Source organism: Lepisosteus oculatus, chromosome 10, assembly GCF_040954835.1.
Source record: "Lepisosteus oculatus isolate fLepOcu1 chromosome 10, fLepOcu1.hap2, whole genome shotgun sequence".
NCBI classification, from domain to species: Eukaryota; Metazoa; Chordata; class Actinopteri; order Semionotiformes; family Lepisosteidae; genus Lepisosteus; species Lepisosteus oculatus.
Genome location: NC_090705.1, coordinates 32701486 through 32716893, shown reverse-complemented (window position 1 = coordinate 32716893; position 15408 = coordinate 32701486). Strand labels below are relative to the sequence as shown.

The 15408-nt window shown below is 34.2% G+C and overlaps 2 protein-coding genes across 2 annotated transcripts in view; one reads left to right on the top strand and one right to left on the bottom strand.

Annotated features, from left to right (window-relative positions):
* Positions 1-15408, bottom strand: part of tg (thyroglobulin) — a 104306-nt gene that overhangs the window by 33239 nt on the left and 55659 nt on the right. The gene's annotated exons all lie outside the window — the stretch shown is intronic.
* On the top strand, positions 550-14514 carry LOC102685406 (Src like adaptor). The gene is made up of 8 exons (XM_006635795.3): positions 550-715; positions 3425-3540; positions 6472-6571; positions 8533-8619; positions 9039-9142; positions 9416-9547; positions 12670-12802; positions 13652-14514. Exons 2-8 carry the CDS (start codon positions 3462-3464, stop codon positions 13875-13877), a joined length of 861 nt encoding a protein of 286 aa, XP_006635858.1. The 5' UTR covers positions 550-715; positions 3425-3461; the 3' UTR covers positions 13878-14514.

Below are 15408 nucleotides of genomic sequence, written 5' to 3'. Positions count from 1 at the left end.
CGGATCAAATTTTTAGCATCCCCTGTGTTATTTAAAGGTAAAGTTATCATGAAAGCAAACACCTTCGCAAAAAAAGAAAAGCATGTTTCTGTTCAAACCTAAACTACCACTTCAGATATAATTTAAAAAGGAATATCATAGACATCATACATCAAGTGGATTATATTGTTTTAGAATTCAAAGGCTAATTGCAAAACTGGATAACAATTCCAAGTGCAAACAATGCATAAAGTTTTTTCCCCCAGATAATAATAATTAACAAATAACTTAATAATGATTTGGTTGTACTAATAATAATCTAATAATGTCCAGCAGTTGTTCTCTGGAGTTAAGAACTGTTACTAAAAGAACTGATTCCAATTTGGTATCAATCTATCAATAGCAAGGGGAATGTAAAGGTACATATCAACTCCCTTTTTACAATCCTTTTCCCCTCTAACACAAAAGGGAACTAATTCTCTAAAACATGCAAGTTAGCCTTCCTCATTTCATCAGAGGAAACATGTGGCTTACTGTCTCAGCTCACTGTGCCAACTTAAAAACATCAAGACCCGGAACACTAGACTTCATTAGCCATGAAGGTGCACCAGTCAGAACCTGATGGTGTATCTACATGCAAAGAAATTCAAAATATTTAAATGCTACATTATTATCAGCCTGCTTCTCACTAGGCCTGATGTAACTGGAAGAATTCATGACTGAGTACGTTCTAAAGGTACAGGATTCTTCTTTATTCCATTTCAGGGTCAGGTTTTGCTAATAATGTGTGACTGCATTAGAAAAAGCTTTCATGTTGCATGTCTTCCCAGTGCAAAGTTAATGTTATTAATGATGATCATGTTTAGCTGCTGTTTTATTTCCTTTACTGACAACATGGAAATTCTTCCAATCGTTGTGAAAGACAGCATTTCACTTCCTTAAATACTGTACAACTCTGTTCTTTAAAACAAACCATGACCATGACTGCAAAGTACAGTAACTGGTTGCAGAAAATGTACAGTACATATGAAAATCTATTTAAGTAAAAACTATTGTTTGGTATAATTCATACTGTCTTAGGAAAAATGCAACATTAATAATGCTGTATAGGTAAATGAACTTACTAACAACTTTGTTAATAGCATGTTCAAGATTAATGCAGTAATATATGTTTAACATCTTAAAAAATATTAACAAAATAAAACATTTGCTTATTTTTAGTTTAATGGACAAAACATTTGCTAGACAATTATTTAATATGCAAAGGAATGGCAAAAGTTGCAAACTGAAAATATAATTTTTATTCCTATATTCATAATACAAAAATAAAATGTTTGAAAAACTAAGTACAATTCTCTTTATTGATGGGTACAGATAATTTCACAATCACAAATTCCTTGCTTACAGTACTGACAATGTATTAAGAAACCTGGGTGCTTTTACACAATTGCAAAAAGCCAGAGCATTTCAACATTGATTAAAACACTGCTTTGAATATGTTCAGGACAAATAGGCTTATTTTAACATTTGAACAGCATTACGTCCTTTAAAGATAAAAATTAAAAAATGCAAAAACCTACTAGTGCTGATACCAAAAAATTTGGTGTGGTTACATTTCAGCAGTGATGCTCAGGAAGCTTTTTAACACCTTTTTATAACCATAGCAAATTAGAACATACATTGTACTAGAGGTTATGCACACCATGTAGATATTTATAAGAGTTTTTACAAAAAAAACACTAGTGATCTTTCACAGGTTGGAAGGGGTTTTAATAAATGTACAGTACATTGCTTGCAAAGAATTCAAATTTTAATTGAACAAAAAGACAAATAAAATAAAATTAAGCGTACATTAAGTATAACACCTTCTTCCCTGTATTTCAATTAAAACTGAGATGTCTGTACATTTTATTTGAAAGTTCTTCAAATAAACTATTGTTTATCTGGGGAATCCCACATCATTTCTCCAGTCTTTGGCATTATTGGATAATGTATTAACAACGAAATGATGATAATTACTATTAAAAACACTCACTGTAACACTAGCATTTTCGCATGCAGAATATATTCCTTTAATACAATTTCTGTTTTTTTATGTCATCTTCACAGACATTATCCCTTAAATACAAGAATTGTTCTCTTACCTTTTGCAGAAAAAGGGATTTTTACTGTTCTGAAGGAGAAACTTCCCTGTCTGGGACTGGTGATTCAAAGCTTAACGAACAGTTCAATAGTATGTTGTTGTAAAAGTCACTCAGAGCATCTAAAAAAAGGACAGTACTACCCATAAGACACAATTAGGAAATTACTCATAAGACACAATTAAGGAAAACTAAAAATGTAGGACAAGTGAATGAAAAGAAAGACTTGTAAAAAGGGAATAAGGCTGTGCCATGCACTATGCACTCAAGTAGATTAATTCCTTAACCAGAACATGGGAACTGGTGACTTAGAGGCACGAAAGCTTTGATGAAAAGTTTAATTATGATGTGCAGGCTTCAATTTTTGAGAATGGTTCTAGTGCAGTACATTTGTATTGCACAACATCAATTACAATAGCAGAATAAAAAAGATGCTTGGTTGAGCGACAGGAATTGAAGGTTTGAAAGAACACAAGATTTATTTATCAAGACACTTGGTCTAATTCCTCAGCTGTTTTCGCAAGGGGTATACAGTATATTGGTTTGTTTTCTCTGTTAAATAAGAGTCTTATCAGACAGAATTTCTGTAAAATGTTAAAACAGCAAAAGGTGTGAAAATGAATAAGACTTCTAAATAATACAGCTTATAATATATATAAAGTATAAAAATCTTAACTTCTCTTTTATTTGCCTTTCTCATTACCATTCTTTGGTTAACTCAACACCTACAGTAGTAGCAATCTATCACTCTGAACTCAGCTTTTACGCTAAAAAAAAGATGAACTTAAATTATGTTAAATATATAAAAGTTGAATGATATCGACCACAAATAAAAATATATTTTTTGTTTTGGTTTTTAGGCTTTTTTCCCCATTTTTTGAATACCTAAACAACATGCAAGACTACTGTATACGTAACTCAGTAATACTGTTACCAAATATTGTTTGCTAAATTTGAAATTGTGCTGCCACGTCTTATTTGGACGTATTTGCATGTCAAAACGGCCGCTGATGCTAACTTTCTGTACTTCCTATTTTGATCACTCAGGGAATGGAAAATTCTGGTCAACAACAGCTCTCCTCAACTTCCCCATTCTGTATAATGCTACCCTGATAACACTTGAGCTGCTAGTAGGAAATTAGAAGAAAAAATGCTCAATGAGACAAGAAAAAAGTAATATTCTACTGCAAAAATAGGGCAGCTGCAGCTACAGTCTGGGGGGCATTTTTTTGTAGAACCAATGCTTCAGAATCAAAACGGTTTTCAAAATCTGGACATCATAAAATATTTCTTCTGTGCAACAGGCCACTTGCATCTGATGCCAAGACCTACTAATCCAACATGGGAAATGCAATGAAGACTCAGACAACTGAAACTGAGATTGAAAATAGGACAGCCTTCATAGATCAAGTGTTGAAAGGTAAGCAGTCATGATTTGCATTGCAATTTCATTCTAAGTACATCCTGGTAAGGTTTGCTTTCTGTTTCAATGGGCTTAGTAGTGTGAGATATTCACAGAATATTTTCAGAACAGACTTAACTTATTTAATGAGTCTAAGAAGTCTTTAATAACCGTATGGGTTAAGTGAGAGCTGTATATATATATACTGCAACAAAAGCTATTGAATTCAATACTGATTTGTTGTTTTTAATATATATAAACACACACACGATTGTTTAAAGCTAACATTCTATACATTAAGAAAAGTTTTTCCCTCTTTTATAAGAAAAAAAATAGAAGACACATTCTGTGTCTTACAATCAACTTAAATCATACATACTGTAGTTCCTCAGAAAGGCCATCTCTTTCAAAAACTTAATTGACTATTTGTGTCATGAATTTAAGCCTTGCTTGTAAATAAAAATAAAGGACTACATTCATATTTTGATCACCTACTGTATGTGTGAATTCACGTCTTGGTTTGCAGTAAAAAGCAGAATGAAAAGCGATCAATCAGTATGAAAGACAATAAAAATCAAAAGTGCTTTGTTGGTAGTCAGAACATTGAATCTATTAAAAAAGCTTTTACTTTAGAGGCTATTGCTGAAACTATGTGTTAATGGAAAAACAAAGGTTTTAAAGAGTAATTTTGCAACAGGCTATTTATGACAAGTAGATCATGATAAAAGATCTTGATAATTTCTGGACCAACTGTCTTTTTCCATTTCTACTTCTGCTTTTCTTTAAAAAGCCAATAACCAAAAATTGAAACAAAACGTTAAAAGAAAATACTAGTATTTTGTATACTGTACGTCCGTTTGTGCTTGCTCATATAAGAATGTATGCTATTCAATTGCAGTTATATGTAATGTACAGTATTTAATCCTAGTTTGAGCAGCAGCACATAAATGGAAATAAACAAAATAAACATTAGACTCAAATTATTCTTGGCAAAGGCGAAAAAATAAGAATTATTGTAAAAATATATAGGAAAATAAAATGAACACATTTAGAAGTTAAATTAAAAATTAAAAAAAACAAGCAAGGCAGCTAACTGAAATTCTATTCTCATATTCTGTATTTGTCTCAGAATTTAATTTAACAGTTATTTGGAGAACGGAGCGGACTTAAAAATCATGACCCCATACATTTCTAATAGTGAACCACAAAAACAGAAAGATACTTTTTTTAAAGATGTACTGTAGTGTTAAACTTTAAGGGCAGACTTTTTTTGGAGATGGTGACATTTAATTTTAGACTCTTTATCAGAGATTAAGGCATACTGCTCAAAAAATATTTACAGTACTTGGATGTATCAACATAACAAAACGGCACCGTTATCCCTAGCAGTTAATAATTGTATTTTATAACCATAGTACCTGTTAGTCTGTAGTGAGCAGCTTCTGATTACTCCTGCTAAAGGAAAAATGGAACAGCCTCACACTATCATTTAATAACTCATAATTGATGAGTCCAATTTTCTTGGTGCAGCTGTAATCTGAAGTTAATTATTGATTTGTATTGCTTGGTAGAAACAGAACACCAAAGTATAAAAGCATCCAGATTAGAAATGAGACAAAGCCTGTTTTGCTTGTTTTTGCTGTCAGTAGCTTACTGCTCTGAATGTCTGACAAATGTAGTTCTGCTCCGTTCATAAAAAGAGTTTGTTCAAGCTTCAACAGTGCAACATTGGTTAGCGTATACAGTATATGTAGAAATAAATAAAGTATACACTGTATAAAACATGGTGTATATAGTATACTGCAGATGCTGCAAACTGGAAGCATGAGAACTATCTAGATATAAGGTTATCATATGATCAGATGTACAGTACTTATATTTTCCACAGGTTATATCTGTGCAGATTTTTTTTTCCAGAGCATTGCGGCTGCACACATTCCTCTGTAACTCGTGCTGACAAGCCAAGTTTGCACTGAAGGGAAAACTCCCTGGTGCCTTGTGGGACAGCACTATAGGGTCTGCTTCAAGACCACTCACTCTTGCCATGTGTAGCCTGTGCAGGGAATGTTGGTCACACTCAGTTAATTGCACAGAAAGGAACCAAAGACTACTAGACTACAGGCCTTAACCTGAACACTATTACCATGGGCTTTAGAGACATTTTATGAGCAGAGACACTGTGGAGTTCAGGGCTTCAGAGAGCTTTTATGAGCAGGCAAGACGGTTGTTAAAATATATTTAAAAAAAAAAGATATTCAATATATTTAATTGATCCTCAAAAATATTAAAAACCAAGCAGATTAATACACTTTCCTATTTACAGTGAGTCTCTGCAGAACAGAATTTGTTTTCTCCGTTGCTAACAGTCTGAATGGATTTTCAAAATGAACTAAAACAGGAATGTTATAGTCACTTAGGGCTTAACTGTTTTCTCTTGCTAAGAACTGTAAATTCTTAACCCATTCATTTGCCCATAAAAAAGCTAAATAATCTGCCTAATTATTTAGCTATTATTATCTATTATAAGCTATTGGCCAATGTATTAGGCACAAAACATGTTTAAATCCTGATTCTAAGTACAGTAACCATAAATCACTAAGAGCGTGAAGAAAAACTACTATTTTGTCAAACTAAATAATTTAGTCAATTACTGTACTGTATATACTGTTACTGTGGTTCCAAGAAGGACAAATGTCTTATGGTCCTTTACAATTTTGATGCCTTAGATCAAAAGAAAGATGTTTTCTGTTAAAATAAATGGATGTTACAGTACGTACCTCTTTGGTAATGAGGTACTTCACTGCAAGATGGCTTCAAATATTAATTTTATGTTTATGATACATCATATGTAAAACTGTGTCAAATACTGTTTCACATAATCCCACTGCATATATTATTCAAGACTGACTTATCAAAATTATTATCATTATTACGATTTATATTCCACAGCTGCCGACAATGACATGCTTGTTGTGCTTCATGATTATCCCTCTCCTGATATCAGTGAACCTATCTTCAGGACAGGGGAGAAGCTGAAAGTGCTGTCTGAGTAAGTCTCCAGGCTTTTCCTCATTCAGCATTTCTGCAGCACATACTTCACATAAAGCAGTTAGCAGGGGTTTCTTGCACAGCACATCTGAAGCACAAACTACTAAAATTCACAATCCCTGGGCATTTGCACAGAAGGTAACCCAAAGGTATCTGGGTCTGCGCTTAAAGTGACTTCGCATTCTTCGATTTGGAACTGTTCGTGATTCAAAACCATTCACGACTGTGACAGCAAGGCAAACACATAACGCCACCTCAGACCGAGGCCTTATCCAGAGGTTTATTCCATACATAGCTTCGTCAAGTAGAGAAGATAGAGGAATGTGAGCAGCCCAGCAATTTGCTATGAAATACACTTCTCCAGTCCTATTATCCTGATTTTTATGGACACATCGTAACGTTTGTTCTAAGAATACTGTATTGTTGTAACTTTTAGAGCTGCGATCTCAAAAATGAAATGAACACAACAAAAAGTGGGATTCTCCTTCAAGGAAAGAAGAACAACTTGTACTTTAGAACTGCGGTTGACATTTTGCAGTCACTGAGTATCTGAGTAAAGTGAGAAAAACTTCTAATGGGATGCTCATTTGAACGCCACCCATCAGAAAAACACATATTTCTTTACTATTTCAGTATTTGTTATTTCCAGAGAGTTTTGGGCCTCTTTTGATCCACAGTGCACATTTATTCTCATACTAACATACAGTACGAAAGGTTACAAATGCGAATAACCATCTGGCCCATCTACAGTAGCTTGTCTGGTTGATTCAATGCTTGAAAGAAGTCCACTTGTGTTGCTCAATCAGAAAAATTCAACCATATGGGTTTTTCTGTTAAAGCCTCACAGCTAATATAGACTACATTAACAAACCTGTACAGAGCATCTTGTTTGAAAGGATTATCAAATGCTTGCTCTTTTATCTGTGTAAGATGTATTTTTTTTCATGCTGTTTCATTAGCCATGTTATCGGAATTTCATTTTAGAAGGCAAAGGCAGCAGTTGTAACTTAATCCATCTTTAACGAGTTATTTTGACTGTTTTCTCATTAGCACCGTTTTAATGATGTCATCTGACATTTAAAAGCTACACTTAAGAAGGGAAATTAAGACACTGTTTGACAGAATGAAAAAACAAAAAAAAATTCTCAGAACGCACACATGTGGTTCCATCTTCCGAAAGACACAATCGCTCTATTTAGGAGAATTACACGGATAGCATAACAAAGACTAACTTACGGAAAATGGCTTTTAAAATGGAGCCATAGGAAAGAGTAACGAAACAAAATGTCACTTCAAAAGCACAACTATAACATTAGGCTTCAACTTAATCTACTAAACTTTGTTTTGATTTGACAATGAACTATTTTTGTACTTCATCTTTATAAATTTCATAGCTTTTGTTTGCATTTTCGTGTTCCGATAAAACTTGGTAGTATATTTAAGGAAGCATCTTACTGTAATTAGTTTATTTTAGTATATGATATGAAGTCTTTTCACCTTTCTGTTGTTTGTGCTTAAGGTGCTCACATTGGACAGCTAGACATAATTTGATCACTTACTCTAATAAATTCATTCATTTACTGAGTGCTAATGTTTAAATGCTCAATTAACCCTGTTATCTATTGAACACATATTTAACCATTTCTAATATGTTTTTTTGCCTGTTAAAACTAACTTTAACACATTAAACATCTGAAACACAATAAAATCCATGTAAATGTTATGGATCATTTGTTTGAATGTTCCGTGATGGTTATCTCTTTTGCTGTAGTTCCTAATTATTATTTCAACAAATCTTCCTCTTCACATATATAGTATGACACTACTGAATGCAGTGTCGAATTACAAAAGGAAGTGCATTGCACATTACAGATGAGAACTCGAAGCCAAGGAGACAGTAAATGTCTAGAATTGTGATGGTTGTGTTTGTATTATATACTTTTTCCTCTTTTTTCTTCCTAGAGAAGGGTGTTGGTGGAAAGTAAGATCTGTTGTCACAGGAAATGAAAACTACATTCCAAATAACCATGTAGCCAAAGTTTACCATGGGTGAGTCCTCTGCTTAAGTAAATCCATTTGATAATAGGTTTTTCAAGTGAGCATACAGTTTTAAAATAATACTTAGAGCCTTGTGTTAAAATGACAGTGAGACTAGAGTCCATCAACATTCTTGGTTTAATTTAAACCCAAAAAGTGTTTCCTTTCCAAATCAATAAACTAATGTATATCTAGTGACATAGCATTTCAGATTGCTTTAGAAAAGCACCTTCATTCTCCCAAAAATATTTAATAAAAAAACTTCTTATGTGTTTTCAGCAGATAAGAGGAAAATAATAATGTACAATAATGTACAATTATTCAAACCTTTTTGGCAAAACAAAAACGTAGAACCTGCAAAACTCCAGGGCTCAGATTTGACCACTAACAAGATGCATTATGTTAATACATAAATTATTTGTATTCAAAAGGTGGCTGTTTGAGGGAGTGGCAAGACACAAAGCAGAAGAACTGTTACAGCTTCCCAGCAACAGAGTTGGGTCTTTCATGATAAGAGAAAGCAAAACTGAAAGAGGTACTAACACATGCATTTACTAATTGAAACCTACTGTATATATACACATCTGACTACCCTTTTACATCTCTAGCATACATTTTTCTAAAAAACTAGTATTTTTAGCCATGTGATGCTAATGGGACAAATTAGCCTGCTATACTGAGGAAGTAGCAATACTATTTTTAGTAGTTCACATGAATGTGGATACATTGCCTCTGTGGATGCTTGAACATGCATGCTACTCTGTGGCATTAAAATGCTTAAAATGTTTTCTTTGTTTTTGCTTTGTAGGCGTTTACTCCTTATCAGTAAGGCACAGAACTATAAAACATTATCGGATCTTTCGCTTACCCAACAACTGGTACTACATCTCTCCTCGCCTCACTTTCCAGTGCCTAGAAGACTTAGTTAACCACTACTCTGGTAAGTTATTGGCCATTGACAGCTCATCACATTGCAAGTGTTAGCAAGTCAGCAAAGTGACAAAACAGGATGAACAGAAAGAGACCAGAATAGAATAGCAACAACAGCAACGACAACAAAAACAACAAAAATAAGCTGACCTTTTTGCATTCAGTGCAAAAAGAAAAATTGTGAACCCCCCCAGACAATAATGGGAATAATGATTTCTCATCACGGTACCCTTGTTTAATTGAAACCGGTCATTTCTTAAATTGAATAATTTTCTGAGATGCCATGGTGCCTGAAGTAGACAAAATGAATAAGAATCAGAGAATATGAACTACTAAATTAATCTCTAGTTTACTTAGCACAATTAATGGGGTAATTAGAATCAGCTGGCTAAATAATAATAAAGTAAACAAGGAATGAGATTCAGTAGCCCTGTTCTCTATAATTAGTAGAATCTTTGCAAGCTTGATGTTCACTATACAGCATAGTGGAAACATCATACTACAGTAAGTTCAAAAAAATTTCAGAGGATCTCATATGTCTTGGGAGGATTACAAAAATATTTCTAAACATTTGGAACTCATCCGTCATCCATCATCCATTGTCATGGAAATTTCTGCATTTCTGCAAATGGAAAATATTCAAGATTTTCCTAGTCGACTGTTCCTGGGACTGGTTTGCCTGCCAGGAGATCACCCCAAGAGGAACCCAGAAAAGGAAGCCACGAAAAACCCCAGAGTAACATCTGAGGCCGTTAGGCCTCTCTCGCTGCTGTTAGTATCAGTTCATGTCTCACACATCAGGAAAGGACTGAGCTGGAATGGTTTTCATGGCAGAATTAGCCGGGACGGATCCGTTGCTCTCTACAAAAAGAACATTATCGCCCAGCCCAAGTTTGCCAAAGAGCACCTGGACAACCCACGGGCCTGTTTGAGGAATGTTCTCTGGATAGATGAGTCAAACGTTGAACTCTTTGGTCACAAAGTGAAACATTTTGTCTGGCAAAAAACAAATACTGCCTTCAACAGGAGAAGCTCTTCCAGACAGCCAGAAGCCATCAACCGACCGCTTACAGAAGCAGCTCATCGTAACTCTCAAGCAAGGTGGTGGGAGTATCATGGGTTGGGGCTGCTTTGCTGACTCAGGACCTGGATGGCTTGCCAACATTGACAGAACCATGAATTCAGTGGTGAATCAGCAATGGAGGGAACTGTCAGGCCTTCCATTTGTCAGCTGAAGCTGAGCCAAAAGTGTGTCATGCAGCCAGAAAATGGTTGTGAACATACAAGTAGATCTACAACCGAATGACAAAAGAAGATTTTTTTATTTCAAATTGGCCAAGTCAGAGTCCAGACCTAAACTCCACTGAAATTTTACCACAAGACTTGAAACCAACTGTTTATGCAAGAAGCCCTCAAATGTCACTGACTTGAAGTCATTGGCCCAGATACTTAATCTAAGGATACACATTCATATTCACTTTATTTACTGTTGGATCAATTTGTTAATTCGATAATCTAAATATATTGTATGTTTTTGTGTGATACTGTAAATGTAATATGCTTATCATCATCTATTATAAAGACTTGCATTAAAAAATGCAGAAAGAATATAGACCAATCTAGGGTGTTCACAAACATTTTCTTGGAACTGTTCACAAAGCAATGTGTTCATTGAGTTTCATATTTAAAAGTTACTTGCTTCAAATTTAATTTCTTCTTAGGTCTTGATTTAACAGGAATGTAGGAAGGTCTTTTATCTACTCTAATTTCTTTCTTCTACAGTAACTCTTCTTTCATTTTTTCTTTTTTAACAAAGCAATTTTTATAATTTATATTCAAATTTAAACAATTTTACAGATGTTATTTTCTAGACATACAGTATTTTTCTGTCTTGAATAGATTTAAAATATCAGTAAAGGCCAGATATGACCATATTTTACATCATGCAACAAAGACCTTAATTTAAATTGTCTACAAATCATGTGTGTAATGACGAATATGAAACCACAGGAAGAGGATACTTAAGTATCAAAAACTGTCAGCTCACCAAAGATGCATAAACTATAATTATTTGGGCATAAGATAAGTTACTGATTCTTTAAGCATTAGTTTCACAATAAAGTATGATCTTTCTTACTTCATTCATGACAGGAAATAGAATTAAACATGCATTATGTACTTCCTGTAACTCAGAGGATGTTAAAATAAGTATTGTGTACTGTGCATAAATGTACAATATATCTTCTGTAGTCTTAATGTACTGTAGTCTTAACAGTACCACAAGCAGAAGGATCAGTTTTATTTTTCATCTTCACGGAGCTCTCTGTGCTTTTATTTGCTAAATATGTGCAACATTTAATTATGAAGACATCACTTCCTTTATTCTGCTTTTGAATAACAATTAAGTGGCTTGATTAAGTGTTCATCTTAAATAAATAGATAAAACCAGGAAGTAAATATTTGTGGTGGTCTATCCAAAATAGCATTTTTGTGCTTTTGAATATTTTCTAATAATTATAGCAATAATCCAGACTGAAACCAGTGATGTCTGGGTTTTATATGGCTCAACATTTGTTCTGAACCTTTTCCTTTAGTAACTGAGGTTCCAGAATCCAATTAACCTACAGCTATGTCTTTGGGCTGTGGGAGGAAACTACAGACTCCGAAGGAAACCCACATAAACACAGGGAGAACATACAAACTTCATGGAACAGCACTCCATGTCTGCAATAGAACTCAGTGCCCCAGCCACTGCATCAGTGTGCCGCATAAGCATGCTTGTGAAAGATATATATCTGCTCTCAGGCTGTAGACAAGCTTTCAGTTTTCAGACACGTTTTTCCAATTCCTATTTACAGCATGGCTGAATCGTCAGTCACTGTTCAAAGCAACAGTGTAAGCCCGAGAAAAAATAGAAAGCAACATGATATATAAAAATTAAGATGCGTAATGGGAAGGAAATGAAGCAACAAGAAATACAAAGAAAAAACAGCCAAAAATACCATACTGTGACCACCTGACTGCCACAATACTATCACAAAAACAGATCAGGAAGCAAAGCAGATGTGCTAGTGTGGCCTCTTTCAAGTGCCTTTTTTTGTAAAGTATTCAATGGGTCAACTTTCTTTCCAGAAATGGCGGATGGCCTTTGCTGTATCCTCACCAGCCCCTGCCTCACATTCAGCAATAACAACCTCAACCTCGCAAATCAGCCTCCCCCTGTTGTAATGCGACGCAACAACTTTGACTGGAACAATGTGGAAAGGTGATGTAACTTGCTTTTACTGTTTCACTGAATGCACTTTAATATACTGAACTACCTTTCTTGTTGAGAACCAGTTATCATCCCTTTAGACTTAACGTTAATGGATCAATATGCAAAAGATGACAACCCAGTAGCATAATTGTTTCAGTAATGACAGCAAAATCCTGACTTTCCTTCAAGATGTGTGGTGAAAACACAGGAAATCAGAGAACACAAGTTGTATGATGCACTATAAGAAACAAATACCTTCAAATTCTTGCTACAGACCAAATTGCACCTCCACACACACCCTTCTGCTAGACCAAAGCTCAGAGTGGTGCCTTCACTCTCCCTGCAAATCTCTCTTATTTCTCCTTTAAAATGTTGAGGCTTACAGGTATCACTTAAAACGGACACAAACCTTTTTTTCAGTCCTCACAAAACTGAAACCAAGAACATGAACTTATGAATTAAATCATATCTTTGCCTATTTTAGAAAGTTGTGATAAAAGTTAAAGCTACGCGACATTTTAATTTAATAAAAATAACACATAAAACACAGTATGTGCAATGACAATGACAAATGACTGTATAACTAAAATGCACAATTAACATTTAAATGAACATAGTCACAGGAACTTTCAAACCAAATTTTATGGCCTTATAGCTTTTCTCTGTGACTTAGTAAAACCTACAGTTTTATACACTCCAGAATACAAACATACAAGTACACTGCACTGCAGAATACGCATGAATTACACCAAAAAACCTCCTCTCTACTTCACTGAATTTTGTCAAGCATATTCCGTTTAAAAGGAGCAGAGACAAGATAAACATGTTCCTAAAATATGACTCTTTTTTTTTTTACAGGTCAGAATTAATAGACCAGAGTGCTGCACCTCACAGAGAGAACAGAGACTCTTTAATAAGCTTTGGAGTCAGGAACAGCCTTGCTTCTTACCTGTCCCTTTCAAGCACAGGAAAAACCTCACAGAAAAACAGCCGTAAGAAGAAGAGCAAATCAGTGTATGCAGTCCCGGATTCTGAGCACAATGATTTCCCTATTGAAGAGGAATACTATGAAGAGCAAATATAGCACCAATTATACTTTGAATGTCGATATTAAGCTTCTTTGATCTTTGCCTGTAAGTTTCATGACAAATTTTATTTTTTTTGTTGTAAATATCATTCTTAGCCCCCTTGAATAAAGTAAAATATCTTATATAATACATAGTACCCAGATTTATTCATAACCCCAATAAATAAGGAACAAAAAACAGCTTATAGTAGAATGAGTTACAGATTAGATGTTACACTAAATTCATAACGGGTTTGCACAGAACAAAATCATATTTGTCATAGATAAATGAGTTCCAGAAAACAAGAGGATAACATTTACTGACCACTCTAATTATTCCTTTCAATAAACTTCAGCACAAACAAATCTAGAATATTCTTCTGCTCTGGAATTACAATGGAAGCTTCCAAAACTGAAGATTTCTTCCTGTTTCTCTGAGATATAAAAAGATAATACTGTACAGTACATATAAAAAATATTCAATAGTAGCGTGCATCATAATGGTTAAGGTCATAGAGCTTCTCAAGGACTACAAGGAAGAAGGCTTTTCTGAGGGCAAACTACAAAAAGAGGTGACTCAAACTGGCCAAACATTATTTAAATGACAATTCAAACTATCTTATGGCTGGATTAAATAAAAATTGAGCTTATTGGACATGTTCGTCAAAGCGTTACATTTTGTGTTCAAGAAGAAAAAGTTAATGTTGGGGAAACATGCTTATTGTGAAAAATTGTGGGGGGACTATGCTGAAATCTGAAATATTTTGAGAGTGTATGGCTTCAATGGTTCCTGTTTAAGGTTCCTTATCAAAACAGGCGAAATTATGAGCTTTAACATGTCGCAGGACATGGTGACCAGATAGCAGGAATGCTGCAACTTGGCTGAAAATGGACATTCCTGCATAGCAATGAACCGAAACACACAAAATCAACAAAAGAAAGGTTAGTTGTATATAAAATAAATGCACTCAATTGGTCACCTCAGACCTCAATCTAATTTGTGATTCGAAATAACACTTTGTGATGTAGCAGTTGTAGCAGCACTTACAAAAATATAAGCATCTGAAGGATTCAGAAACTCTACAAAAAGCAGTGCTCATAAATTACCCCTGTGAAATGCCATAATCTCATATCACACTACAGAAGGCACGTAGTCAGTACGATCTATGCCAGAGGAGGATTCACAAAATACTAACTTAATTGAAGAGAATAAATGTGACTCTTGTATTTTCTGGACTTTAGTTACCTGGAAATTTTGTATAACAAATATGACTTTGCTTTGTATAATTCTATTAGTGCTATCAGAGTTTATTGTTCCTATTTGATCAATTAATGCATAAATTCAGAGGGCACTACAGTATATATTCTCTATGTATACTTTCTTTTATACTATTATTTTAGTAACTTATGAGAGAAATAATGAAATTTCACAATATTCATTTTTTAATATTAATAGCCTTCTCTAATTAGCTATGTAAATACATGTATGAAAAAGTGACAATACAGATCTATTGGTTAAATGCATTTTTAATGCTCAAACTATGAAGTG